Source organism: Choloepus didactylus, chromosome 8, assembly GCF_015220235.1.
Source record: "Choloepus didactylus isolate mChoDid1 chromosome 8, mChoDid1.pri, whole genome shotgun sequence".
Lineage (NCBI taxonomy): Eukaryota > Metazoa > Chordata > Mammalia > Pilosa > Megalonychidae > Choloepus > Choloepus didactylus.
Window position 1 is genome coordinate 74,331,063 of NC_051314.1, and position 27,811 is coordinate 74,358,873.

The 27,811-nt window shown below is 50.9% G+C and overlaps 1 protein-coding gene and 1 long non-coding RNA gene across 2 annotated transcripts; one reads left to right on the forward strand and one right to left on the reverse strand.

Annotated features, from left to right (window-relative positions):
• Positions 1-762: 762 nt before the first annotated feature.
• LOC119541730 lies at positions 763-4,796 on the reverse strand. The gene is made up of 3 exons (XR_005218338.1): positions 4,070-4,796; positions 3,491-3,644; positions 763-1,015 (listed from the first exon to the last, which is right to left on the reverse strand). It is a non-coding gene; the product is annotated as an uncharacterized LOC119541730 (long non-coding RNA).
• On the forward strand, positions 3,667-26,673 carry CTDSP2 (CTD small phosphatase 2). The gene is made up of 8 exons (XM_037845906.1): positions 3,667-4,077; positions 17,227-17,375; positions 18,879-18,917; positions 19,388-19,489; positions 20,081-20,137; positions 22,225-22,317; positions 22,460-22,645; positions 22,839-26,673. Exons 1-8 carry the CDS (start codon positions 4,014-4,016, stop codon positions 22,962-22,964), a joined length of 816 nt encoding a protein of 271 aa, XP_037701834.1. The 5' UTR covers positions 3,667-4,013; the 3' UTR covers positions 22,965-26,673.
• Positions 26,674-27,811: the final 1,138 nt, after the last annotated feature.

Consider the following 27,811-nt stretch of genomic DNA (forward strand, 5'->3'; position numbering starts at 1 on the left):
TGTAATCTACATTATTATATAATTGTCTTCAGGAGTCCAGACTTCTGGGTTGGAGTTTGGTAGTTTCAGGTATTTACTTCTAGCTATTCCAATACATTAAAGCCTAAGAGGTGTTATCTATATAGTGCATAAGAATGTCCACCAGAGTGACCTCTCGACTCCATTTGAAATCCCTCAGCCACTGAAACTATTTCGTCTCATTTTGCATCCCCCTTTTGGTCAAGAAGATACTCTCAGTCCTACGATGCCGGGTCCACATTCATCCCCGGGAGTCATACTCTGCGTTGCCAGGGAGATTTACACCCCTGGGAGTTGGGTCCCACGTAGGGGGGAGGGCAGCGAGTTCACCTGTCGAGATGGCTCAGTTAGAGAGAGAGGGCCACATCTGAGCAACAAAGAGGTACTCAGGGGGAGACTCTTAGGCACCATTACATGCAAGTTTAGACTCTCCTTTGTGGTAATGAGCTTCATAAGGGCAAGTCCCATGCTCGAGGGCTCAGCACATCAAACCGCCAGTCCCAACGTTTGTGAGAACATCAACACCAGTCCAGGTGAGGATGTCCAACACATCCGCACCTTCCCCCAGATCCTCGGGGCTGGGGAGGGGGAGGCTGTAAATATATTTGTTATTATCTGCCCAAATTACTCTAGGATGTGGCACTATTTCACTCCAGCCTATACTAACCTACCGTATCTCACTTCCTATTCAAAGTTCCATGCAGTTGTGGTGTTTGAACAAATCGACTGTAGAGTTGTACCGTTTAGAAAATTTAGATCCTGTACCAAATAGATATCTATTCCCTTGGTCTCATATGGAAGTTGAAGTTTTAAAACACAATCAGTTTCAACCTTTACCCTTTGGCCTGGCTTGCCCTGGTCTTAACCAGACCAAAGCAAGAGGTTCTTGAAGACCATCTCCACTGTCTCTCTCTAGGACATCCAGGGTCCTATATTCACAGCATGTCCACAGCATACAAGTATAGTGGATTGTGAAATCAAAGATCATGGCCGGCACCTTAAAAAATGAAATAGAATGCATGAATGCAATAGAAAACATCAGTGTGCTGTACATAGCAAAGATAGGTATTGTCCCGTGAAACTTTCAATCCATTATCTTACAATATAAAATGTTTCTTTTTGTTGGTCACTGTCAAAAATGTTTAAAGAACCCCCAAACGAAAAGACACTGGTAAGTCACAGAGTCAAGATGCATGCAGCAAACACATAAAGGGCACCTGCACTGTCAGGCACTAGGCAAGGCGCACAGACCCCGTAACAAATAAGACGGCCCCCAGTCTCAATCCACCTTCTGTTTGGAAAGCCAGTAAGCAAACTTAACAGTTGCAAAAACAGGGTTCTATGTATGTATGTAGGAGGCTATAAAGCTGGGACCTGAGAGCGGACATCTGGGAGGGCTTCCAGGTGAGGTGATGCACTCAGAGCTCTTAGCAAGATCTGCCAGGGACTGGGTTCTAGTATCTCCTCCATCCTATAAATAAGAAGGGAACTATGGTAAAGTGTCAAGAGTTCTGGTGTTAATGTCTAAAAACAAAACTTCTAGTCCAGCTTCCTCTTCATAAAAAGCTGTGAAACTTCTCCAGACCCTGTTGCCTCATCTACAAAATGGGTATACTATCTGCTCTGTCAGCCTCAAAGAAGTGAGGGAATCAGGTAAAGAGATAATGTACTTTGTAAACTATAAAACTCTATAATAGAGGTGGGGGTTATCTCTATTGGTGAGGAAATGCAAGCTTCGAGAGGGCAAGTGTAATGCCTGATGCTACAGAGCTGGAGGTAGTAGGTCCCTGACCAAGACCCAAGTCCTCTGCCCACCCCAACCCCATTTCCCCCTTTCCTCCCTCCCTCCCCTCCTGCTCCCACTCCTCCCACTGTAACTGAACTACCTTACAACCTTGCAGAGGGTAGGGGCAGGGCCCCAAAAGGTCCCCATAGCAACCTGATTATTGAAGATTTACAGATCCTATTGTTTTAATGATCTTTTGATAGAGGTAAATATATCAGAACTCCTCCAATCCCCTTCTGTTAATGAATTAGGATCTACCCAAACTCAGTTTTTAAAGTTACATAAGCATCATTCAAATCTTCTGTAACAACCACTTTCATTTTGGAAAAACAGTATTTCCATTAAAATAGTGTTATATAAAAAGGCTCTGTGGATGTGTGAGTAGGAGCAGCAGGAACAGGTGCACATGAGCTCTGTTAAGGCTCACAGGCACCTACCTATCACCACCTTACCTGTCCTTGGGAAGGTGGGACTTTGGGGGCAGGGGACCTACTTGTCCTCCAACCTCCAGTGAGACCTGGTGCATGTTGGGCAATGGAGCAGCTTCAGAAGGCCCACTCCCCAGGTAGAAAGAAGTCCTGATCTTTCTGGAAGTCCCTTCTCTGGTCATGGAGTGAGTTCCATCGAATCACATTTATCTTCATTGTTGGAAGTGGCTCAGAAGTCATCCAGTACAATCTCACTCTTCAACACTCTCGTAACCTTGACCTCAACAGCTCCCTCCCTCCTTCCCCCTTCCCCCCCCTCTTCCCCCCCCCTCCCCTCTCTCAGCAGTCCAAAAAGCTTCATGGGACTAGTTACCAGATACAGATCACCGGAAGACCTGCTATTGAATTGAAACGTGCCTTCTTAGACCTACCACCTCTTGGGAACAATGTAAATCCCTCACCTACAACCCTGAGCGGGAGAACCCAAGATAACTTAGAGTCCAGGAATCAGAGCCAGTGGAAGGTGCCCTGGGGCCAAAAGAGCAAGTTGGGAGGGCAGTATAAAAGTCCATAGAGTTAAAGCTCTTCCCTTGAGACTTCTACTCATCTAGCTGAGCTTGGGAATATACCGGGTAGGTATGGGGCCCTGAAAGGGAGTAAATGAGTGGCTCTGAGCAAAGCACTGCACCTCAGGTCTCCTCATCTGCGAAGTGTGTGGGTCAGACCATCCCGAGGTCAGTTCCAAGCTCTGACATTCTGGAGTCCTAGGTCCGCCCCCCCACACACCCCTTTCGGGATTCGACGGCTGTACCCTTTATGTGTAACAATGTGTCCACGATTCGAGAGCCACGCGGAAAAGTAAGGAACTGCTCAGAATTCTTCCAGCCTGGCTAGATCTGGTTACCCGAAAAGCGGAACCATTCTGCGTTCTCCGAAAAGAACACCCCAGACACGTACACCCTAGCACCGAGGAGGGAAACGTGAGCTTTGGCGTGGCCTTTTAAGTAGTTGGGAAGGGGGTGTGGCCGAACTGACTGGGAGGCCGCAGCCCCGCGAGGAGGGAGGGGCCCGGAGGCGTGGCCGTAGCGACTGGAATGTAGTTGGGTCCTTGCACCGCATAGTAAGGAGGAGCCACGCCCCTTTTCTCCGAGAGGGCCAATCGGAGCGCCCGAGCGGTTTCAAGTCTCCCCTGCCAGCCTGACCGCCCGCCACCCCACCCCCCTCGCGGATTCGCTTTTTCCGTGACAAAATAGCGAACCTCAGGATGGTCCGCAGGCCCGGCTGCTCACAGGTGGAGGGTCCAGGGACGTAGGGCGCTGCCCCAGAGCGGGAAGCACCGGCAGGCCTTGGAGAAGCCGGGTCGAGAGCCGGGAAGCGGGCGGGGGTGGGCGCTGCAGTCGCGGGTTGTTTATCTGGAGTACGGAGGGGAGGGGGGAGCCTGGAAACCGCCCCGTGTCCCATTTCCTCCTCTTGTTTTCGCTCCGGATTCTCCATGTTGGACCCAAACTGAGGAGCCCGGAGCTGCCGCCGGGGGATCGGGGCTGGGGGCACCCGGGGGAGCCGCTGCCCGGGCCGCCCGCCCTCCGTACAGGCCGCCCCCCTTCCCAGCACGGGGAGGGAACGAGGGGGGGATGTGAACAGCTGCGGGAGTCGGAGTCTCGGCAGCCGGAGCCGGAGCCGGCCCCCGCCCAGGCCCCCCAGCCCAGCCCAGCCCATCCCTGCCCAGCTTGCGCGCCCGCCCGTCCTCCCGCCCAGCCAGCTCGGGCCCGCGGGATTGTTAGATGGAACACGGCTCTATCATCACCCAGGCGCGGAGGGAAGACGCCCTGGTGCTCACCAAGCAAGGTAGGGGTAGCAACTTCCCAAAACTTTGCGTCGCCCCCGGGCGCGGAGGGGGTTAGCGCAGCCTCGAACCCGGGTCCCGGTGCCTGGCCTTCCGTGGTTCGGAGCTAGGAGTCCCAGCGACTCTGATCGGATCCCTTAGTCCATCCTCCCCCGCGTCCGGGTTGGTACTCAGACCCGCGTGGGCACTCAGACGCGCCCGCGGAGGGGGAGGGCGATATCCGCGCAGCTGTCACCCGTTCCCGCACCCCCGCCTCCCGAGGCAGGGAGACGGAGGGGGCTGTTTCGAAGCGCGAGCCCACCCACGTCCGCCCCCGCCTGAGTTGGGTAGGGAGGTCGTCACTTTCCTGCACCGCAGCGCGCGGCTTGCCCCAGGACCACCGGGAGAGGGTGGGGAGGGGGACGGAGGGGTCCGGAGCTGGAACGGAGCCGGGATTGGAGTCCAGTGCTTCTCAGGCCCCCAAGTGAGGTCGCTCCGGCTGCGGGTGGTGACGGCGTCCGGCGGGACTTGGGAACAAGTTCAGCGCTTGCAGGCGGGGGCGGCCGGGGTGGGGGAGGGGCCCGGGCCCTGGACCGGCCCGACTTGGTCGGCCGCGTCTCCGCTCTTGGGCCCCCGGGACCTCAGCGGCGCGGGGCATTCGCCTGGCTGCTTCCCGCCGGTTTCGCCGAGCAAACAAGCCCGACCCCGAGCCCCGGCCGGAGCCCCTCCCCACCCGGGTGCTCTCCCCCGGGGCCGCCGCCGCACACACAGAGCGCGTTTGTTTAGCCCGGGAGTGGTGTCCCTGGTTACATAACTCGCCGATGGCATCAGACCCGGCGTGTTTCTGAATCGCGCAGCGAAGAAGTGCGAGTTCTCTGTGAGCAGCTGCTCCCGGCCCCCTCCCCTCCTGGAGACGCGAGGGGTGTCGTGGCCCTCTTTGAGGTGATTTTGGGGAGGGAAGCAGGATGAGGCCGAGGCCTCCCCCAACGGCGGGGGAAAGATCGGGGCCCGAGGATGGAATCTCTCAGTTCGGGCACAGGAGAGGCCCCGAAACTCTTCCCCCCGCCTCCCCCACGTTCTTCTTTTGGCCTTGAGGAATGTGTCCAAAATAGAGGACAGGGTATCTGCGGGGACTGGGGAGTCGGGTGTTCCAAGGGAGAACTCTCCGGACCGGGGTCCCCTAGCCCTGAGGCTGAGGAGAGAGCAAACCGGTGATATCAAAACCCTAGCGGCCTTGTCGACCCCCTCTCGCCCCCACCTACAACGCACACACCCGAGAACAGGGTGTGAAGGTCCAGTGCTGCAACTGAATGTACAGAGGCCTGGTGGGGCGGCAGCCGCCCCAGTGTCGCCCCACATCCTCCTTGCTTGACGACAGTTGAGTGGTTAGCAGGTTACTTATTCCTGGGGCTCACAGTCCCAAACAGCTGCCCCATTTCTCTTGGGGGAATCTGGGGAGTTGGGGTGGGGGTGGAATGTCACAGTGTATGTTTCAGTACATCACTAACTTGTCTTTAAACAAGTGGGTCCTAAGGAGGGGTGGAGCCTTGTCTGCTCAAAACCCAGGTCCCCCAAAAGCCCCTGCCTCCCTGACCTTGGTGTTGCCATGATCCTTGCTTTCCTGGCTGCCTCACCAACTGGGCTGTGACCCAGGCAGCAACTTCACTGCCAATACTGGCTACTCCACTCTGCTGAGGGTTGGAAAAGTGAGGTTGCCTGTGATTATAACTTCACTCCTGACTCTTCTCACTCCCTTCCCAACCTCTCATCCCAGGAAAGGACCCCAGGAGCCAGGGAGAGGTGGAGAAACTTGAGTGCAGAAGAGTTTGAAGGGGCGGTGGTGGTGAGGATGAGGGAACAATCCTCTGTTTCCCCACCAAGGGCCTCTCATCATGCAGGCTGAGGAGGGCGATGGGGCCACCCAAGGAGTGAGGGAGCTCTGGGCTGCTGAAGGGGCATCCTACAACTCAGAGCTGGAAGTTTCATCCACCAGGGCGAGTGGGGGTGGGAGCAGCATAGCTAACAGTAGAAAGCAAAGCAGCTGGCTTCTTGACAGAGCAAAGTTGCTGATGTTGGTTGGATTTTCCTGGAGTTTCTTTTTTTTTTTTTTTTTTTTTTTTTGGTTTCTTTCTTGTGGTTTGCTCTTCAAACTTATCCCTGGAGGAACCTGGATTCTCAAACCAGCAGCCATCCGGGTCTCTCACTCCCCATATGGTTTGATTGGATTCCAAAGAAGGCATACTTGCTTTCTGGGCCACCTGGGTGGGTACCCAGCAACTACCAACCCAACTTTCTGAGTCCCTTGTCATTTACTCATTTACAAGCAAAAGCTGCATCTTTTTTTTTTTTTTTTCTTAAAGCAGATGTTTTAATTTACTCCTTGCTCCTTTAGGAGTTCCTTGTCCACCCCCCACCCCATCCCTGCATCCTATCTCCCATGCTCTGCTTCCCTTTGGAAAAAGGAGGAGTATAAGGCAGGTTGTTAGTAAATTTCTGCAAAGAAAATTGTTCCTAGCTTAACCACCAGGCTGTGGGGTTTGACTTGCAGAATTTTCAGCTGAGTAGTACTTTGGATTTGCTGTGAAAAATCCCGCAGGGGATGGCAGAAGGGGTGGTGTTTGCTTCCCTTTTTAGGGAATTTGGTTGCCATTATTGATATGTTTTTCTTTTTTAGCATTCTGTTTGCTGAGCTTTAAAGCTGTCTGGGTGTGTTGATGATTCAAAAGTAATTACAGTAGGGGAAGTAGAACAAAGTTACTGAAAGCATTGATGATAAAAGGACCAAAATTGAATCATCTTCCCAGACAGATGGGTGAAATGGCTTCCTGGTACAGCAAGGACAGGGTTGTGTGTAACATCAAAACTTTTAAACAGTTAACATCAGTTTGGCAAAGAGAATGGCCATTTGTGGCAGCCCCATATGAAGGTGTTGCCCCAATGCTGGGATGTTGGGCTGAGGGCCTTAGGGTTAGATGGGGAAAGATCTGAGGGAACAGGCCCCATCCCCTCACCTCCCCCTCTGAAATAAGAGGATGGAGGCTGCCTCTTCCAGAGCTCTGAGTGACCCATGGGCTCTCTGGGGGTACTGGGGACATCTCTTATTTGCCACAAGGCCTGATGCCCCTTCTTCCCGGGGAAGGGGTGATGATGCCTTGGTTTCCTCTTCTCACATGTGGAACTGGACTCATTATGTTAGCTAAAAGCAAGGATTCTCCTGAGACACTCTGACCATGGCTAACGATGAGGGTGGTGGCACGTTTTTTCTAGCTGTGCTTTCTCCTCATTGGAGAGAAAGTCTGCCTTATTCCCTAAAGGAACAGCTCAACTCCTTTCACTGTAGATGCAGCTAAGCGCTTAACTTGAAAAGCTTAGAAATGAATCTTGTTGGGCTTTCTTCCTTGGCTTGCATTGTGTGTGGGTGGGAAGGGGTTGCTCCTGGACCCTGCCTGCAGTGTCCAGAGGAATATTTATAGCTGGCTCCTTCTGCTGGCTGGTGTTCCTTACTCTCCTTGCTATACATCCTGGACCCTGCAGCCAGGCTGAGGCTCACTCATGTTCCTCCTTTGGAGTTTTCCCCCATCTTAGGATGGAGGGGTGCATGTGGCGACTGAAACTTATGTTTGCTCATTCCTAGAGAACCCCAAGACAAGTTTGTAAATGCCTAACTCACCAGGCTGGGGTTGGGTGGGGGTGGCGGGTTGACTTGCAGAGTTTTCAGCTGAGCAGTACTTTGGAATTCGTGTGAAAGATCCCTCAGGGCATGGCAGAAGGGGTGGTGGTCTCCTCCCCCACCCTTCTTACCTACAGGGGCCTTAAAGAAACTGGGTCGCAGAGAGGTGTCCATTTCATCCTCTCTGTGGGACCTTCCAAATCCCTTATAATCATAGATTTTGTTAAAATGGTAAACAGTGTAGAAGTCACATCTCCACGGAAGGTGACTTGATGCTCACGGTTGTTCCGTGGAGATTTAATTAATAGACGTGTGTAACTCAGTGTGGAAAAGGAAAGTAATATGTAAATATATATGTGTGTGTACACATGTACACACACACACACACTGCTTCTCTTCCCTTCCTCCTCCTCCTCAACTTTCTTCCTGCTAGCTTTTGAGTCATTTTGGGTATTGTCTTTTAATCCCAGCTTGGGAGGTTTGTTTTTGGATTGGGTGAAGTGGGAGGGATCAAGTGGGAGAAGGTTCAAATCCCTGCTTTTCCTATTCACAGTGAGACCTTCAACAACTCACGGAAGTGTTCTAGGCGTCATATCTATGAGATAGGAATAACGATTCCTACCCTTCTATAATGCCTGGAACTTAATAGATGATTGATAAATGTTAGTTTCATTCTTTTTATACAGCTGGATCACTACTCAACTCCCTCCTCCCTTCCCCCAAGGACACAAAGTGCAAACAGTACATAGTCACGTGGGTTTTATTGTTAAAGACAGGTTGTGGGGGTCAAAGGGGACACTGATGTGAGGGCTTGGGCCTTATGGAAAGCTCAGCCTCTGAGGCTTGCATAGAGCCTTGCTGCACAGACCCCTTCTTTGTGACAGTGTGGTTTGGGATGGGATTTTATCTGCACTAATATGAGTAGCTGGTGCCTTGCTGTTTTTGCTGTTCTGGCTGGCACCTGGGTATGGGGGGTGGGGAGTAGGGGTGTGCGAGGAGGCCGGGAAGCCATGCATCTCCTCTAAAGAGCCTCTAAAATCTAAACCTCATGGCAGTTGCCAGACCTGTCAAAAATGCATAGAATGAATACGCAAAACAATTGTGTGCCGCATTCTCTTGAAAAAGCACAAAAGTAGCATTAGACTGCTTTTCGTCCTGTCCTTGCTGGCCAGCTCTGGGAAGACTGAAATGAACTCATTTATCTTGGGGACATGGGATTGGGTGTGTCCCTGACATGATTCCCTCCCTGTTCTGAAATGGAGGGATAGTTCCCAGCTGGGATGCAGATGAGTGTATTAACATGCATGTCTTATGAAGGAACTAGTAGAAATCAAAGTGGAGAAGTTGACTTCTTAGAATTGGAAGGCTCTCTGGACCAGAGACCAACTGGAACAGAGTTTCTTTGTTTGGCAAAGTGCCCAGACCTCAAGCCTGAGTGTGCGGGCACCAGAATCTGTTACTGCAGGATGGGTACTCCAGCGAGCACTGCAGCCTCCCTCTGGGCAGGAGGTGGGTGTGCCTGGTTTTATTCTCTGCCTGTTCTAGGGGCTAGCCTTGAATCTAATCTCTGCGTGGACCTGCCTGGCTTAACCATGACCCATACTGCCTTTCCTTTGCATCTTGCATTCCATTTTTTAGAGTGCCTGGTTCCCTGACCCCATCAGGCTTTGCTCTTATTCTCTTTTTATCCTATTCCTTTTATCTTTTGACATATGGACAACTTTTATATCCTGTTGGATTGCTCTTTCCCATCCACACTGTTCCCAGGGGATAAATGTGGCCCCCACCCCAGTGAGAGCCATGCAGAATTCCTGGGAAGGCTCAAATCCCATAACAGTCTTGCAGAACCACCCTCCCTGAACAGCAGATTTCAGCTTTTCAGTTTCCGTAGCAGAGAGGGACTCTCCTTCACAGGAACAGGGGCCCCTAGAAAGAGACATCAGGCCCAGTTCTTTTGACCATGGGTAGAATAGAGCAAATACCCCCAGAAAGGAAAACCAGACCCTGGGGGAATAGTTCTCCAAGGCCCGCAGAGACACTGAAACAGTCAGATACGGTGGGGGTGGCGCCTAGGGAACTAGGGCTAGTCACAGACCCCACCTGGAACCTGCTAAATCAGAGTATGGGCAGGTGGGCCAGGCATGCAAGTGTTCCAGAATCCCTGTGATTCTGACAGGCGTCCCCGGAGAAGAGCCAGGTAAGCTCAGCAGTGGCCCCAACTGACTGTTTATCCCCGAGCTGGAAGATTCCCTTGAGGGGTCCAGCTTTACTATTGTTAAAGATTCTGTAGCTCCTCAAGGGGAGTCCTCAAGTTTTCTGAGGTTAGTGGATAGGGTAATGGGCATTACTTACCCAATATTTATAGAGCATTTGCCATGAATCCGGCATTGTTCTGACATTCTATATCTGATATCTTAGTTAATGCTCATAGCCTCATGACATAGGAATTATCCCCACCTAACAGATAAGGAAACCTCAGCTGAGAGAGCTGAAGCGCCACGCTCCAGGTTACAGAGCTAGTTAGTGTCAGCCAGGACTCAGGCCCACACTGTAGGGCTCCAGAGTTCAGCCTTAACCATAACCCACACTGTCTCATTGGCATCATGCATTCCACTTTTTAGTGTTCGTTTGAAGCTGAGCTTCAGGTGGACTGAAAGCACTTTGTAAGGGATCATGCAGGGAAGACCTTTTCATTCCCAGCCAATCAGTAAGGAAGCTGAACCCCAGAAAGATTGTACCTTATGCAAGACCACAAAGCTTTTGAGAGGCTGAACTGGGGCAAGCCCCAGGTTCCCTGGCTTCCTGCTCAGTGCTCTCTCAGATAGGCACACCTACACTGGTTGACTGGTCCTGGGTGAATGTCCCTGGAGGTGGATGCTCCCCTGCTCTTTTTCAGCCCTTCTGCAGAGGCCAGTCAGGCAAGGAAGGAACTGGTTGGCCAACCTGAGAGTTAACTTTTCTGTGTCTGTGGTTGTGATTGGTTTTTGTGGAGTCCCAGAAAAGGTCATTTCCCAGGTTTGTCCCCATCACTACCTCTGTGTGACTTCTGGAATGAGTTGGAAGAAATCTCCATGATCCTTTTAGTGTGAACATTTTGAAATTGAGTCTGAGATAAGGTTAGGAAAGTGTTTTGCACTTATTGACTAGCAGCTGACATGAGCTTTCACCAAGGCCAGGCCACACCCTAAGCGCCTTGTAATTCTCACAGCATTATGAGATAGGTGTTGTTAGTCTTCCTATTTTACAGATGAAGAAACTGAGGCCCAGGGTCACACACCTTATATGTGGTCGAGCCAAGATTTAACCCCAACTCTGTGGCACCTTTTGTAATTACTGTATTGTTCACTGGTCAGAGGAGAGACAGTTGATGGTTCCCTTGTTTTGTCCTGTGCGTCCGCTGCTCCTTCTCTATCTCACTGTTGTGCATGTGTCACCTAAAACAAGGCTTACATAGATGGAGGGAAAAGAGGCACTGGATTCTCTGTAGTCTGTGACCAAATCCAAGAGAGGGCAGAGGGCCAAGGCAGGGGCTGAAACAGTCACCCTGGGGGGTAGGGGTGTCCTGCTTTCCGGGTTTCTGTTAGCCTCGCAGGCTCCTACAGGGGAGGAGCAGAGGTGGGGCTCAAGGTGGGCAAGTGTCCCCCACGGCAGCAACTCTGCTCCAGCTGGCATGCCATGGGGTGAGGCAGGGGCAGGATCCAGCCCTTTGGATTTTCTTGGATGGGTGATCATTGGGTCTTCAGTCCCTACCATGTTTTGAACTTTTTCATTCTGTCTGTAATCATGCTGTCACAGCCTCTATTCTGAGGCTCGGCTCCTTCCTTCCCCCCACCATGTTTTAAGCATGTTAGAGCTTCCTAGGGTGTTTGGGCAACAACTTCAGAGGCTGATGCTGAAATCAACACAGTATCTTGATCATGTTTGAGAAGTTGCCAGGAATTCCCTGCTCCCAGAGCTGAGCCCTTCTGGAGGGAAGTTCCCTAAGGTTGAGGCCCTGTGTTTGGATCAGTGAGACCAGGTTGCTGAAGGGGGCAGGGAGAAGTCAAGAGGCCAGGTAGCATGTGACCTCCGCCACCCCCACCCCAACAGGCCACATTACAGACGAGGACTGATACAAGACCCTGTGAGGGAAGCTGTAGAAAGAAGAGGGAAACTAGAGCACCCTCCTACTGGGGAAGAGGCAGTAATGGAAATGGTTTTGTAGGACTGCCCCTGACTGCTGGCTACAGGGAGGGCCCTAGTGCAGAACAGTCTGGTGTGAGCCAAACAGTGTGGCTAAAAAATCCATGCAGTCAGATTCACAGCTGCTCTTTGGAACTTTGGGAGCTGGTGGTAAGCTGGGTAAGGCCTGTCTTCCTTATCTCTGGAGAGAGCAGTGTCAACAGTTGGGCATTGTGGAAAGTGGCACACGTTCCCGTTGTTTCCCAGTCTTTTCTGTGTGTGGGGCGTCTAGGCATCTCTCACCCTTCTGTTCCCCCGCTGACTCACCTGCTGGTCCAAGGAGCCCTTCCGTCCACCTGGCACATTAGGGCCTTTCCTCAGCCAAGGCACAGATGCCCCTTTCCGAGGACCTGGGAGGACTCCTCTCCATGGGAAGCCCCAGTCACATGCGTCTCGGCCACAGGGCCCAGGCATCCAGCCAAGAAGGGCCGGAAATGCTCCAAATACTCTCCCACCTCCAATAGCTGAGGGGAGGGAGGCCCCTCAGAGAGGCCATTTTATAGCGATATCTAGACACAATCCTTTGCTGTGGGGGGAAGGAAGTACTTCTGAGGGATGAACCAAGAAAGCATCCTTCCACATGAATGGGCTTGTTAAAATCCAGTAGCCTGAGAGCTTGCCTTCTGCGGAATACCAGGCGGATGTGTGAGGAGTTCCTTTGCTGGGACACGAAGCTGTGTTGTTGGCAGGAATGATACCTGGACCTGACCTTCAGAAGGATAAAAATAGTGTTGTATTGGCAAAGGCTGACTTCATTTGTGTGTGTGCATTTCTAAGAGGCAGGGGTAAATAGTGTCCTCATCATCTGCTGCTCCCTGGGGGCATGGGGGATGGGTGCAAGGGGAGGGCCACATTTGCATTTAAGGGGGGCTTACCTTAAAGGGTTTCTGTCTAACCTTGCTTTCCAACATTCGGGGAGTTTGTGAAGTAGAAAATTTTTGTAGTAGATTTGGGAGAGGATGTAGGGATTTGAAACCCTGCTCGTGATCAGAGTTCCTGGGGCACAGCATCTTTCTCTCATCTTCTCCCGAATTTCAACCACATGATGGGAGCAGGAGGGCCAATTAGTGGTCACCGCTCCCTAAACACTTAAAACTAGCAGAGCATTCAGCTTTAGAATTTGCACTGTGCATTGCTATACGTTTTGTTTATCTGCTCAGTCATGAGTGAGGTCTTGCTGTTACCCCAGTTTATGGATGAGGAAACTGAGGCTCAGAGAGGCTGTGTTGCGCTCCCCTATTGCTCAGTCAGTACATGGCAGAGCCTAGACCCAGTCCAGGTGATCCTCAGTGTGGAGGGTTACCTCCCAGGCCCCGCCTTCTCTCTGCACCCTGCAGCAGTGAGCTGGAGGGATAGGCTGGCTTTCCTGTCCTTTGCCTCCTGCCTACTTTCTTCTTAAGCCAGAGCTCATTCTCCCATTGGTCTGTGCTGGTCCTCTCCAACATCCAACTCCCAAACCAGATTTTTGGAGCAGAGAAAACAGATGCATATGAGCAGCTGTGCAGGAGATAAGTGCTGGATGTCCACAAAGGGGTGGCAGGGGATGAAGAGTAGCTGGTTTGGGGGCTACATGGCACCCACTGGAATCTTTCTCACTCTTGTTGGGGAATTTATGGGCAGTGCAATCCCCACAGGACTGTAAGTCCTCTTGTACCCAATGTTCCTCTCCTGGGGAGGGCGGCCAGTGCCGTGCCCATCACACAAGAAGGGTGGGGGTGCCCTGCACCTGGCTGTCAGGGACACAATGCTGAGTACTGGCTGAAAGGAGCTGTTTGAAAGGCTATTTGACATGAGTTTTAGATCCTCTCTGGTATGTGATTCTCCCTCACCCTTAAACCCAACTGATCAAAGCAGGTCTTGGAGCTAGGCTTCTGGCTCCAGTCCCACCCCCTTCTATCATTGTCCTCTCACACTCCCAGAGGTATCTGCTGCTCAGATCCTGTGTAGGTCTGGAGCTGAGGGTAAAGCCAGTCCCAGAGCAGAATCCCAGAACCTTGCATGGTGTTTTCCCCATGCACCTTGATCTCCTGCCCAAGAAGACAACAAAGAAGGGGGACTGGCCCCAAAGTGATCCTTTACCAGCCTGTCCTAGAGAGGAGTAGAGCAAAAGTTCCCAATATGAGGCCTTGAGAGTGCCAGGCAGCCTTCCAGTTATTGCAAGAGTAGATGCCCATGGTGCTTCTGAGCTTTCAGAGGCCCTCAGGGGTTAAGAGCCTTTGCTCTGCCTGAAGCCTGTTTTCAAATCGTGACTCTGTTATCATACTAGCTGTATGACCCTGAGCGGGTTACTTAACCTCTCTGTGCTTCAGTTTCTCTTCTGTAAAGTGAGGTATTAGTGCCTAAAGATGGGTTTGTAGTGAGGATTAAATGAGGTAATGATGCGAAGTGTCTAACACAGGCATGGCACATCCTCACCTGAGGCCCAGAAAGACGTAGTAGCTTGCCTCAGGCACCCTGCTCATTCAGAACACAACTTGTCTCTCATCACACAGGAAGCTTTTCTGTTTCCTACTCTTTGAGCTGTTGCAAACCAGTGGAGGCCTGATTGTAGAACTGACTAGGATAAGGCCCGGTAGGCCCCCAGAATCACTCACTCAACCAGTCAAAGGTATTGAGCATCTGCTAACAGAGGGCCGAAGGCTGATGAATATACCTGGGCTGAAGCCTCTGCAGTCCCTGCCAGGAGGCAGCCATGCTGTGGGGAGGCTGAGGCAGGCTGTGATGGATGCTCAGAAGCAGTGTTCGTAAAGGTAAAGAGAACCCACAGCCTGGGGAAGAACTGAGGGAAATGGCGTCCGAGTGAGGAGGAAGGAGTGAGGGTCCTCAGTGGTGCTGACCTGGCTTTTGTGGGTCTAAGGTACCCCCCACAGGCGCCACAGCTCAGCACTCTCCCCTAAGCGCCAGCCCTCTTCGTGCCCCTGAGTTCAAGAGTATTCATTTGTGGTCTCTGAAGCCTAGGGGCTGCCCGGTCACGTTGTTTTCAAGAAGACCCTCATCCCCTACAGAGTCGAAAACAAGCTGAGTGCTGCCCACTCCCTAAGCCCCTGTTTAGACCTGAAGGGCTTCTGCTGCTTCTACCTGTTGGGTCTCTCTGCGTGGCCCCAGCCAGCTGCCCCTGTCACACCCCCACCTCAGGATTACTCTGCCTTCACTGAGATGCTGAGTGCCTTCTTGAAGGCCTCTTCAGGAAAGACCCAGGCTGTGTGGCCTTTTAAGAAAGGCTCCGTGCCCCGGTTAAGCCTCTGATTGTGGTTCTGTGTGAAGAAACCAGAAACCAAAGGAAAAGCAATGGTTCATCTTTGGTCTTGGAGCTTTTGTCAGCATCTGCCCTGAGTCCTTGGTCTTAGAATTTAATGTGGGCTGTGCGGGCAGGTGGGGAAGCTGCTGTTTTCCTCTAATTTCTGCATAGATTTTTAAGAGTAGGGAAAAAAAATCCAAGGAGCCTCTGATCCTGCTCTAAGTACTGAGCTCTACTCTGAGTTTTGTCTCCTTGCCACAGGGGTCTTGCATGTACCCCATGCAACTTCTTCCTTCATGACAAATACCCAGGTTAATTGTTGGGGAGACCTGATCATTTTCCAAAAGGTTTCCAACGGGCATCCCAGTGTCAGGGATGTGGCCCTAAGACATGGGTAGGAGGGCGAGAGAGCTGTGGACAGACCCTCAGTCTGCACCTGTAGGAAGTCCTCACCTTTCTGTTGAGTCAGAGCAGTGCTGGCTGCCACTTGACTGCTGTTCAGGGCCATTTCCTGGTCCTTGGTCCTGGGGAGTAGAATTTGGTTTTCCCTCCTCCTCTTCTTTCTCTTTTCCAGAAGCCCAGGCAGCCTGATAACTAGGTGTTAAATGGCTCTCTCATCATTTATTTCTGCCGGGGCCACCCTGGTGCACAGCCAGAATTTCTGTGTTGCTCCTGGGTGCCCCCCACCACATTGCCTTCCCCCCAAACAACACAGGGGTAGTTGTCCTACATGGCACAGTCTGTTTGCTTTTCTTTTCCCCACAAAGATGGGCATTTTGGGCATTTATTTTCCTGCAGAGCAACTTCCCTGTGCTTTAAAACTGGAATGGTTCAGGCTTAAGTCTTAGCTGCATCTTCAGCCCAGACTTTGGGACACTTGGGCCCTGGGGAGTGGAGTCCTGTGCTGAGGACTGTTCTGCCAGCAGTTGTGCAGCACCACCTCCTGGCCATAATACCCACTGCGTCTTCCTACTTGTGCTCAGCAGTTAGCAGAACAGTTTATATAAAGCAAGAGGAACTTGCAGAAAGTATTCTGAAATGTATTTCTCTTGATCTTGTAATGCCATAGCTTTTTGTCTCAGTTTTACCTTTCTGGGGCTGCCTTACTCCTACTAAAATGGCTTTATATTTCCAAACCCAGACTGTCAAGGTAAGACGTAAGTAGCTGCAGTCTAGAAGCAGGGATGTCAGCCTAGAACCCAAGGCTAAATGTCTTGTGTCCCAAAGGGATAATCCACTGATGCTTTACCAGTCAGGCCGTGTGTCTTTGAAGGGAGGAAGTATTAAGGAAAGTGACTTGGAGTATGGGAAGGAGACAAGAGAGTATGAACAGAGTACAGTTTTGTCCTTGGTCTATGGCTCTTCTGGCGTTTTTTTTTTGTTTTTTTAGAATGCAATTTTACTGAGATATATTCACACACCATACAAACCATCCAAAGTCTACAGTCACTGGCTCACAGTATCAATACTTAGTTGTACATATATCCCCATGATCAAATTTAGAATCTTCTGGAGTTTTAAGGCAAATTGGGCTCAATTCTGCTGCCAATGAGCCAGCATTTAGGGACGCTGGTACTGACTAGAACTGTGGCTCCAACTAACTTTAAGGGAACTGGGTTATTCTCTTGTCTAGAACAGGTAGTCTCCTGGGAACTGGTGTTGGGGGATTTTTGTCTATGTGAATTAATTTTGAGGGCACCTTCAATGTGTTGCTACCAGAGCAGCAGAACACCCAGATTCTATACTTGGCCCCCTCTCTAAGCAACCCCCCCCAATAAAATGAAAAGCAAATCCTCTACAGCTTAGTTCCCCCATACCCCCAAATTAGAGAGTGGATAATTCCTTCCTTCTGTTTCTGCTTTAAAGAGAATATGTTGGACTAAAGAACACATATGTTTCACCACTAACTGTTTTTGGTCATTTGCTAGGCACATCCTGAGCTCCCCAGTGGAGGTTACAGAGATTGGAGGGGATATGGGCATGGGGATACCTGTAGACAGAGGCACTCCGTAGCTAATTCCTCTGTCCTTCCCTCCGCTCTAGGCCTGGTTTCCAAATCCTCTCCCAAGAAGCCTCGTGGGCGTAATATCTTCAAGGCCCTTTTCTGCTGTTTTCGTGCCCAGCATGTTGGCCAGTCAAGCTCTTCCACTGAGCTCGCCGCATACAAGGAGGAAGCCAACACCATTGCTAAGGTAGCTGGGTCAGGGTTGCCAGGATACTGACAAGGATGAGACTGCTGGGGGGGATCCCCACAGGCCACAGCATATGGGCAAGGAGACCCAACCTCTGTCCTTCCCGTAGTGGTCTGCCTCCTTTCTCTTGCTTCCCATTTGGGGCATGGGTCTCCACACCAAGATGCATCTCTGGTCCAGAATCTTTCTAGGTTCTAGGAACTGCACAGAGTGCTTTGCATATGTTGTCTTGTGTGATCCATGCAGCACATGGAGACTGAAACCCAGAAGGGTTATTTAGATTCCCAAAGAATTCTTGGTTAATAAATGGTGGTATTAGGATTCAGATTCAGATCTCTCTGGCCCTGAAGCCTGTGTTTGTTGTTATTTTCTACTATGCAAGCTACCTTCCAAGTTTCCCAACTTGCGGGAACCAAGGAATTGAAACTCTACTGCAGTCTTGGTAATCCCTTCCTGCAGTTCTCACCTGCATCTCTGGGCATTTTGACCAGAAGGTATTTCTGGCATTTCAAGGGTAGGGCCGGCCCCACAGAAATTATCCTGTCCCCAATGCCAGTGGTTTTCTTTTCTGAAAAATCAAGGCCCAGCCTATCCTTCTTTTCTCTCAAAACCAGCCTAAAGACATATACATCAGTGAAAAGTCATTTCATTATCCAATAAGGGGGAAGAGGTCAAATAAAATACAACATAACAGAACTACTAAAGGATTGATTTTTAAGAATTTGTAATTAAAAAAAAAAATTTGTAACAACATGGAAAAGTACTGAGTTGTAACATTAAGTCAAAAAGCAAAATGTAAAATTATGTAGTATTATGTATAGTACTATATTGGGTTATAGAAAAAAAGTACTAAAACAAACTTGAAGGGAAATACACGAGAATGCCAACATTAAGGGTTTTTTCAGGGCTAGAAGTTTTTTCTTCAAGGTTTCCATTAAGAACACTTACTACTTTTTACAGGCCTAACAGCATTTTTATTGTTAGCAAAAGGTAGAAGTCTTTCTGATCTCGCTACACTCCACCTCCCTTCATACTTCAGGTGCCCATGTGTGAGTTCACATTGGCTTATTTGCTGCTTTGTAGGGCTCAGTGCTCTGTTTCCCCCCAAGGAGGAAAAACAAGTGTTCTTAAAGAGAAGCCTGGGTTCAAGGACTAAACAAGAAGCTACACCATCACAGTGAGGAGTTCATATTTTGGTTCTCTGGCTCTATATCCCTGAATCAGGTGCTTGAGTCCCTTGTTCCTCGGTTTGTGCCCTTGAGAGGTAGTGGCAGCTGAGAACAGGGACCCTGTCTTCTCCATCCCTCATCAAGCCTGGTATGGAAAGGAAGCTCTGGCCTTTTCCTCTTTCCTGCCCTGCTCCCGTCTTGTCATGTTAGGAGCTTCCAGGTGGTTGGGGTCTTGGGAGTAAGTCACCCTCCAAGCCTGAGGGAGAAGCAGTGGGCTTGGACAGGGCGGGAGGCATTGGCTGGTTGGTCCTGACAGCCTCCTTCTCTCCCTCAGTCTGATCTGCTCCAGTGTCTCCAGTACCAGTTTTACCAGGTATGTGAATCTGGCAGGGTAAGTTCTCAGAAGCCCAGGACTCTGTGACCCTGGCTAACCCTGCAGTGAGATGCTTTCACTCATTGGCCAGCCACCCCCTGCCCTGGGAGGCCATTTTTCCAGATATTTGCTGAGGGCCCAGTATGTGCAAGGCATTAGGGTTGGGGGAATATCTGTGCTGCATGCCTTCTTCCCGCAGCTGACGTCCATTCCAATTCCACTCTAGCCCTGATCTCCACCTCCAGTGTCCACATCACTGTTATAGTCCTAGTGGGAGGCTAGAAACCAAGGAGCCAACTCTTATGTCTTCTTCCTCTACCTCCTGAACTTCAAGAGGTGCCGTTACTGGGTTGGTAAAATTGGGGGGTCTTCTGTCTCCATGATCAGTTCAGCTATTCCCAGAGTTCTGCCAAAGGGAATGACTGGGCTTTCTTGGTGGGCAGAGCTTAGTAGCCTGGTTCTGGTTTCAGATCCCAGGGACCTGCTTGCTTCCAGAGGTGACAGAGGAAGATCAAGGAAGGATCTGTGTGGTCATTGACCTGGATGAAACCCTTGTGCATAGCTCCTTTAAGGTAATTCAATGTCTGGAGCCCTTTCTGTGTCCAACTTGGTATCTCTCATGAGTCCTGCTACGGGTGCTGTGAGGCAACTTCTAAAGTTGAGGATATAAGAGTGGCCAAAAGGGAAGGGCCTGGCCACTGGTGTTTTGGCCACCCAGGCATCACAGACATCTGGAGGCCACCCCAAAGAATGTTGAGGAGGCACCTCCTCCTCCTCCAGTCTCTGCCACAGCACAGAGAGCCACAAGGGCTCTGTGCAGAGCAGGCCAGAGAGTGACTGAATCAGCCTCTGACCTTGCTTCCTCTTTTCTTAGTTTTAGCAGGATGTCTGCTAACTCAGGAAGGCCCTAAAACTCTCTTGAGCTCAGGTAGAATTTGGAGGGTGAGGGTGTGGTGAGTAGGTAAAAGAAAGGCATTCTGTGCCCTGTACTAGGGTGCGAACCCCCTAGTGGGGTGGCAGGAGGAGCTTCCTGGAGTCTCTAAGATCTCCTGTTCCTCCTCGCTCCTCTCGGGACAGGACAGTGGCTGTGGGAGGGGTCTGGGTGTGATGGGGTCTTCTTTCCTCCCCACCATGTTGACCTCAGTCACTTTTCTGCCTTCCAGCCAATCAACAATGCTGACTTCATAGTGCCTGTAGAGATTGAGGGGACCACTCACCAGGTGAGCTGCCTGCCAGGCCACACCCAGCCCAGCCTCCCACTTGTGCTCAGGGCTCTACCCCTCTCAGGGCTCTGTTCCCTCAGCTGATCCCTTTCCCCTGGCCTCAGCCTCTCCCATCTTATTGGTGTCTTTCACACCCAAGGCTTTCTCATCTTCAAAACTTTTCAGCCCCTCATCCCCTCTCTAGATGTCACCCTTGTCTTCTCTTTGCAGCCAGGCTGTTTGAAAGACCACTTTACATTCTTTAATAATAATAGCTGTCACTTAGTGATCACCCCCATGTGGCCGGCACTGTTACATGATTTAGTTCATTCTCTCTAATCATGAATAGCTGCTGTCTCTGCCTGTTACAAACAAGAAAACCACTCCAAGCAGTTTCCTCTCCCTGGACTGCCTGCCTCCCCATGCCTACCCAGCCCTGTCTAGCTAGTGAATGCTTCTCCCCGCCAGCCCAGAGACCACCTCTGTGAAGCCCTCCCCAGCTCCCCTTCTGTTGAGTTCCTAGCACAAGATTCTGCCCAAGTAAATGCTCGGTGCACATCTGCCAAAGAGCCCTCAAGTCTAAACAAGGTCAGGCTCTAGCCCTGCACAGCCAGCTCAGTCTGTGCTTAAGGATCATACAGCATTGGGAGTGAAAGGTATTTACTCAAAACATTTGCCCAGGAGCTGTCAGCTGGCCTGAGAGCCGGGGATATCCCAGTCAGGAACAGATGCCCTGATAGCCCTGATGCTTGTTCGCATGGCCTGTTCACGTAGTAATGTTATGATTTTAGGCTTCAATGGGTGGTTGTTACTTCCTGTATCCAGTAGAGGCTTTCTTCACACACACACACACAACACACACACATTCACACACATAGACCCAGTCAGAACCAGGCTTGGTCCTTGGACTGCCCAGACCCTGCCCATCAGCCCTTTACAGTCTAGTTGAAGGTATAGAGATGTGCAGCACCCATGGCAAATAGACAGTGTGAACTCCTGGTTAACAGGGAGGGAAGTGAATAAAATAAAAGGGGTGAGATGGAGAGGAGGGATGGTTACCTGTAGAAGGCAGGTTTTAAGCAAAGGGGGGTGATGAGGGGATGCCAGGCTTGATAAATAACCAGGAAAGAGGGAGGGATATGTCAAAGGTTGAAAAAATGGCAGGCTAAAGGGAGCAAAAATGGGCTGCCTAGGGCAAAGTGTTCCTGCAGTGGAGCTAAGAGGGGTCTAGTGAGTTGATGGCCAACTCAGGCCAGCTCCAAGAGGGAGAATCGCGGCCCAACAGGGCAAAGTCAGGGTAGGCACAGGCTCTTTAAGCCAGAGAGTGCTATATCTAGATGGACTTTGAGGGAAGTGGTTCTAGTAGCAGCTGTGTAGGTTGAATGGTAGGGAAAGAGATTGGAGTCAGAGAAGCAGTAGAATGCAGATAGATGGAGGGCATGCAGCCAAAGAACCTCTTAGGCCAGAATGTGCAGGATCATAAAAGGTGGACACACAGAGTGTCGGGGGTGAATGGTAGGAGTGAACACAAAATGGGCAGCGTTGGAGTGAGAAGCTGCGGGGTATCTAGTCTGAGACCATTGAGGATGGAAGTCACTTCTCCTGGCACAGGTCAGAGAAGCCATGTGAGGGTGTAGGGTTTCAGGAAGTGTCTTTATCGTGCCTGATGGTGACCTGCGCAAACTGTCCTGCCAGAACCAAGAGCAAGAAGCTCCCATAGAGGCTGTGGCTGGATTCAAGTAATCCAGGATAGGCTGTTTCCATCCGCGAGGCCTATTCTTGATTACTTGTTTCTGGAGGCAGCTGATGATCCACCACTAGAAACAGAGATGGCTGCCAGGACGTGGGCATATACTTTTCTTCCTGAACTGGGTCAGAAGGTTGGGATCATCAAGCCAGCAGAAGCCTGGCAATGGAGTGACACTTGTGCGCAGGTCTATGGGGCGGAAGGCTATCAGCCAGTGGGTCCAAGTGGCTGGAGGTGGGAGTCCAGAGAGGGTGAAGTCTAAACATCCTTCTCTTTGTGAAGATGGTGAGGGCGACCGATAAGGCAGTGCTTCAGCCTCACAGGGATGCCTCCAGCAAGCCTCTCTGCTTTTCCTCAGGTATATGTGCTCAAGAGGCCTTATGTGGATGAGTTCCTGAGACGAATGGGGGAACTCTTTGAATGTGTCCTCTTCACCGCCAGCCTGGCCAAGGTACTTGGGGGCAGGTGGGGAGAAAAGAGCCAGGAACAGATATGGCAGCCACAGGGGTGGTCCAGAGGCTCCCTGCTGGCCCACAGGATACCACAGTGGAACCAGGACTGCACCCAAACAAAGGCATCTTCTCTCTTCCCAGTACGCTGACCCTGTGACGGACCTGCTGGACCGGTGTGGGGTGTTCCGGGCCCGCCTATTCCGTGAGTCCTGTGTGTTCCACCAGGGCTGCTATGTCAAGGACCTTAGCCGCCTGGGGAGGGACCTGAGGAAAACCCTCATCCTGGACAACTCGCCTGCCTCTTACATCTTCCACCCAGAGAACGCAGTGAGTGGTCCAGACCCCGCTCCCTCTACAGGGACCGGGAGTACCTGCTCCGGGTGGGAGAGGGAGTGGGCTGTGGACCCATGGGTTTAAGCAGAGAGGCGCCCCACCCCTGGCAGGCCCACACAGCCTCCAGGGGCCCCAGGGCAAGGGAAGGGAAGTTGGGAGATTAACGTCACATTTTTCCCTGCTGCAGGTACCCGTGCAGTCTTGGTTTGATGACATGGCAGATACCGAGTTGCTGAACCTGATCCCAATCTTTGAGGAGCTGAGCGGAGCGGAGGATGTCTACACCAGCCTTGGGCAGCTGCGGGCCCCTTAGCCTTTCCTGCTTCCAAGCAGCAGCCATCCCAGCAGGGGACTTTCCTACATTGTGCCTTTATGATCAGACATACAGACAGCGGAAGTTGGAGCTCCTCACCAAATGGGGCCTGGAAATAGTGAGAAGTGATTGGAAAGAGCTTCAGGACAGGTTAGATGCCAAGTGGGCAAACATCAGACCAACATCAGAGCTACCTGCTTCTTGAGTTGGGTTTCCAAGATATGAATGTGAGTGTGAGTGCGTATGTGTGTGTGTCTTGCCTGGAACTGTGGCCATGGGATATACGGTGTGTCCAGTTGGGGAGAAACTGAAAGATCAAGACTCGCCCCAAGTTCATCTCGTCTCCAGTCACCCTAAGAGTCACAGAGCTCCGTAGGGGATGAAGACTATTGAAGGCTCCATTGCCAAACCCATGGCCTTTCCTCAGTGTTGTAAGGCTCATGCCAAGAAGAAAGGAAGGGTCAGAGGCTGCCTCGGGGGTCCCAGGCACATGCCTTTGTGAAACCTTTCTACAGCCAGCTGCTGCAGACAGAAAGATGACACTTCTGGGAAGATGAGAACTTGTTTTCAGAACCGGTGCCCCAGTGGCCATCAGGTCCTGTGGTCCAGGGGCTGCACTTGCCTCCGAGTGCCTGGCATGGGCCCTTTCTGTGTCTCCCCAGTGGCTTGGGCACCAGGCCTGCCTTCCTCAGCCTCCAGCCATAGTTGGAACTATGGGGAAGAAGGTCTTCTCCCTGCCCTGGAAGAGGACAGATAACTGATATCCGTTCTTTTGACTGTTTTAAAATTCTCTTTCTAAACATGGAGTGTTGGGCCTGTTTTGTTTCTGACAAAGCTGCAGTCCCGGCCTTGAGGTGAATGTGGGGGGTGGGAGTTGGGGCTGCAAGGAAGAGAAAAATCCCCAAAGCATGAATGTGTGTGTCCCCTCAGCTTGTAAATCGGCCAAGCTTGGGACCGGTTCCGTAAGTCTGCTCTTCAGGGATTCTCTGCTGGTGCTGGTGAAAGGACTCTTGTTCCAAAGGCTGAGAAGGGCAGCTCTAGGCTACCCCAGCCCCTCCTGTTTCTTGGGCAGGGTTCCCTCCTGTTGTGTCTTCCCAGGACCTGTCCTGAGCTCTGTCTGCTCCAGCCTTCATCCCTCCTGGCTGTCATTTTTTCTCTCCAGGGCCTCAGAAGCACTCCTGATTTTCCTGGGTTGAGGGGAATGTGTGTTCTCGCCACTTGGGTTGCCGGCCTCACACACATGCCTCTGGTAACAGGTGCCCAAAAGAGCTCAAGTGTGAGTGAGCCCCTCAGGCACCTGCACTTTGGGTGTCTCTTGCTTTCAAAGGTTCTTAATAGTGAATGCTTTAAAAAATGGTCACAAAATGAAAGTTTCTCCAGGGTGGAAAACAAAAGGGGAAGTGCTGCTATAATTGGAGCACAAGGGGGCCCTCCCAAAGGGAGCCCCACCTCAGCATCACTGCCTTAATCATGGCCTCCCCCGGGGCTGGGTGGGGTTCTTTCTCTTCCCTTCCTCCCTCTGGGGCAGGAGGGAGTTCCTGTTCTCATCTCTGGTTTCCCTGTAGGCAGGTGTCACAAAACTTTGTAAATTGTTCCAGGTGTGGGACACCTCCACTCAGGACTCACTCCTGTTATCCTCAATTTCCACACTAGGTCCAGCCCCCGGAACTAGCCAGGTGGGACAGGACAGCAGCTTGGTGTTCTAAGTAGTAGCTGGCTGGCATCTTTCCCTAGTGTTGTGGTGCCATCTTCCCGCCTTGCCGCAAGGTTTTAAGTCCTCATCTTTCCTTTTGGTGTCACAGCCGTGGAAGAGAGCCCCTGAAGCCCATGTGCTCATTTCCTCAGCATCATTCCTGATGCCTGTGAGGTCTTGCTTCAGGTAAAAGGAAGAGAGCACTAGCAGACGTGACATCTGAAAGGAAATGGGAACTTCTGACACATAAGGCCAGCTATAGCTTCAGTCTAGGCCTTGGCCTAGGCTTCTATCCTAATACTTTGGGAGGGAGCTCGCCCAAACCCCACCCTAAGGGTTAGACCTTGGGCCACACTTCTGCCAGCTGGGCCCAGCCAAGCTTTTCTGACAAAATAAGCAATAAGAGAGTCCCTAAGCTGCTCCAGTCTATAGGACCCTTTTTGCCCCCATTTGTATCTCCACATTTTTCCAGGTAGAGATAGAATACGTGCGACCCCCTTCCCTATCAGGCTTGTCCAAATGCCCACAGTGTGATCCGTGACTAGAGCCCAGGATGGCTTGGTGGGAGTGTCCCTGTCAGGACCTGTCTTGCTTCTGTCAGAACCCTGCCCCACCTGCCTACAGCTTCCTCAACAGAAATGCCATCCCCACGTCCCCTTCTCCTTTCCCTGGAGAAGAAACTCGGCCAAATAAGTCTAAACAGGGTCCTTGCATCTAGACCAGAGCCAGCCCAAAGTCATTACTTGCTGTCCAGTTTCCAGTTAAGTGTGTTGGGGGGCAAGTGATGGTTGTAAAACTCATTCCTTGGAGGAATCGGGCCAGACTCAATTTTGGAGAAGGGCAAGATTGGGAGGGAGCCATTTCATCTCGGGATCTGTTCTAGGACTTCCCGCTGGTCCTTCCCGTTTGAGACTGGTCTGCAGGAGGCAATAGGCCACTGTGCCTGGTCAGCGCCAATTCAAGCCATGCCAGGCAGGGATCTGCCCCCTGCCATGTTCAGTTTTTAAGGTGCCTCTTCAGGGACACAGTGTGTCTCTCTGATTGGGCTTCTAAATCAAAAGCCTGATGTTCGTGTCCCCCTCATAGGGGGAGCTTTGGACACAGGACCAGTTTGGAAAAGGGTTCAGGTAAGGGTTTCCACTCTGCACATTGTAGAGTGGACACTCTAGACCCATGGGTCCCTTGCTAGAGAGGAATACAGATGTGTCCTGGGCCCTAAATAACTTAAGGAATTTGTCTCTAAATACATGTTTAATTGCTGAACAGATAAGAAACCTTGAGTACATTTGCCTTCAGTTTGCCTGGGACCTTTTGTTTAGCGCTCTCATGTCTCCCAAAGATTTTGACCATTTTGTAAGTGTATAAACTCACCTCTGTTAAACAGTGGCCCAGAAGCTTCTTTGTGCTAAGCATGGGAAGTCTGAAGGCAGTCATTACCTGGGAAATAGATCCCATTCTGTTCTGCTGCCCCTATCCTGCTCCTGAGACCTCACTCAGAAGGGCAGCCACTTCCTAAGGCTAGGCCCATTTTCCCTTCCAGTGCTCCAGATGGTTACTTGGCACTGTTGTCCCTCATTTACCTTTTTTGTAAAGTGGAGTTTTAGTTTAGTTTAGCTTTGTTTTTAAGCCAGTAAATATCTGCATTCAACCAGAGAAGGGGCGGTCAGAAATGCTGGCCTGCTGCCCCATTCCATTAATGCTCTAGGGCCTTCACTTTGAGCCCTGCAAGCTTCTCTGCTTGTAATTACCCAAGTGTGACACATTTTATCTTGTGCTGCTTTCCCCCTTCAAGATACCATTTGGAGGGTAGGGGATCTGCTTCCCACTGTGATTGGGCTATGGGATTCTGACTACCTTGGTTACAGATTCATGGTTTGATAAATCCATTGTATTCAAAAACTTGAAATGTAGGACGCCATTAAGTGTCTGTTTCTATTTTTGGAATATTTGTATTACTTGCAATTAATTAATAAAAGGGTTTAAAAACCCCATCCAGCAATGGAAGCTGCCTCCTGACCCTGCTGTTCTTCATTTGGGCACTTGTTGGGCACCACCGTTTTCCCCTGGAAATCCTTCGTCCATGAAGAAACTGAAGTGCCTAGGCTAAGGCAAGCCGTTGCATCTGGCTGGGAGACCAGCTGCAGACTCAGCACTGGGCTTCTGCTCAAGGTTACACAAGTTGGGCTACATTAGCTCTTTCCTAGACCTCATTTGGACCAACTCCATCACCATCCAGGTGCTTAACAAGCATATGCTTGATGTTCTATTGACTTCTGGGGATGAACCGGAAGTCCCAAGGGACTTCAAGTCTTCATTCTATGCCCCTCACTGATGCTCCCAAACCAGGAGTCCTGAAACTTGGAGCCCAGCATGGTTCCTAGCACATAGTAGGCACTCAAATACTGAGTAAACTGATGTATAACTAGTGGAGAACCCAAGGAGCAAAACAGGATAACCTAATAACTCTCTTGGTCCCTCTCCCAGACGTCTTCTCCTCCCTCTGAGAAATGTCCAGAAGCTTCTCAGGGAGGCTCTTGCCAGCCTGAACATCCCAGGCCCTCTGCGGGCAGCTCCAGCCCCCACCTCTCCTGTCATCAGCATAATGCATCCATATCTACAATATGGCAAATTTCATATCCTCCCACCCTCCCTTCTGCATTATTGATGGGCTATGCACTTTTAAAAAATCAATTAGATCAGGGCAGGGAGCTGGAGTTAGAAGTGAAAAGAAGCCTTTAAAAGTCTGCTCTTCTTGTTTTTTTGCTGTTTTGAATAGGAAACAGATAAAGCTTTCCCTCTGGTTTGAATAAGTCAATCCCAGGGCTAGGTTGGCTGTGATTGGCCAGGACTAGGAAAATGTGGTTAAGATGCAAACACAAGCAAATATAACACAGGGTCTGTGCAGCCATTGCTAAGCCAAGGCAGCAGGACTTGGAACCTCCAGCTTTGGGGTGCTGGTTCTTCAGTTCCGCCACTGCTTACTCACTAGAAAACGGAGAAGATCGGGTGGGAGAAAAGATAAGGTAAGGCTTATTTGTTTTGTGGGTGCATGTCACTAGAACAATCCTACTGAAGGAGGAAAAAAGGAAAAGAAAAGGGAATTGAAATTTCCTTGGCTTTGTCTTCTGGGAAGAGGGTTTAAAGGGTTAAACCA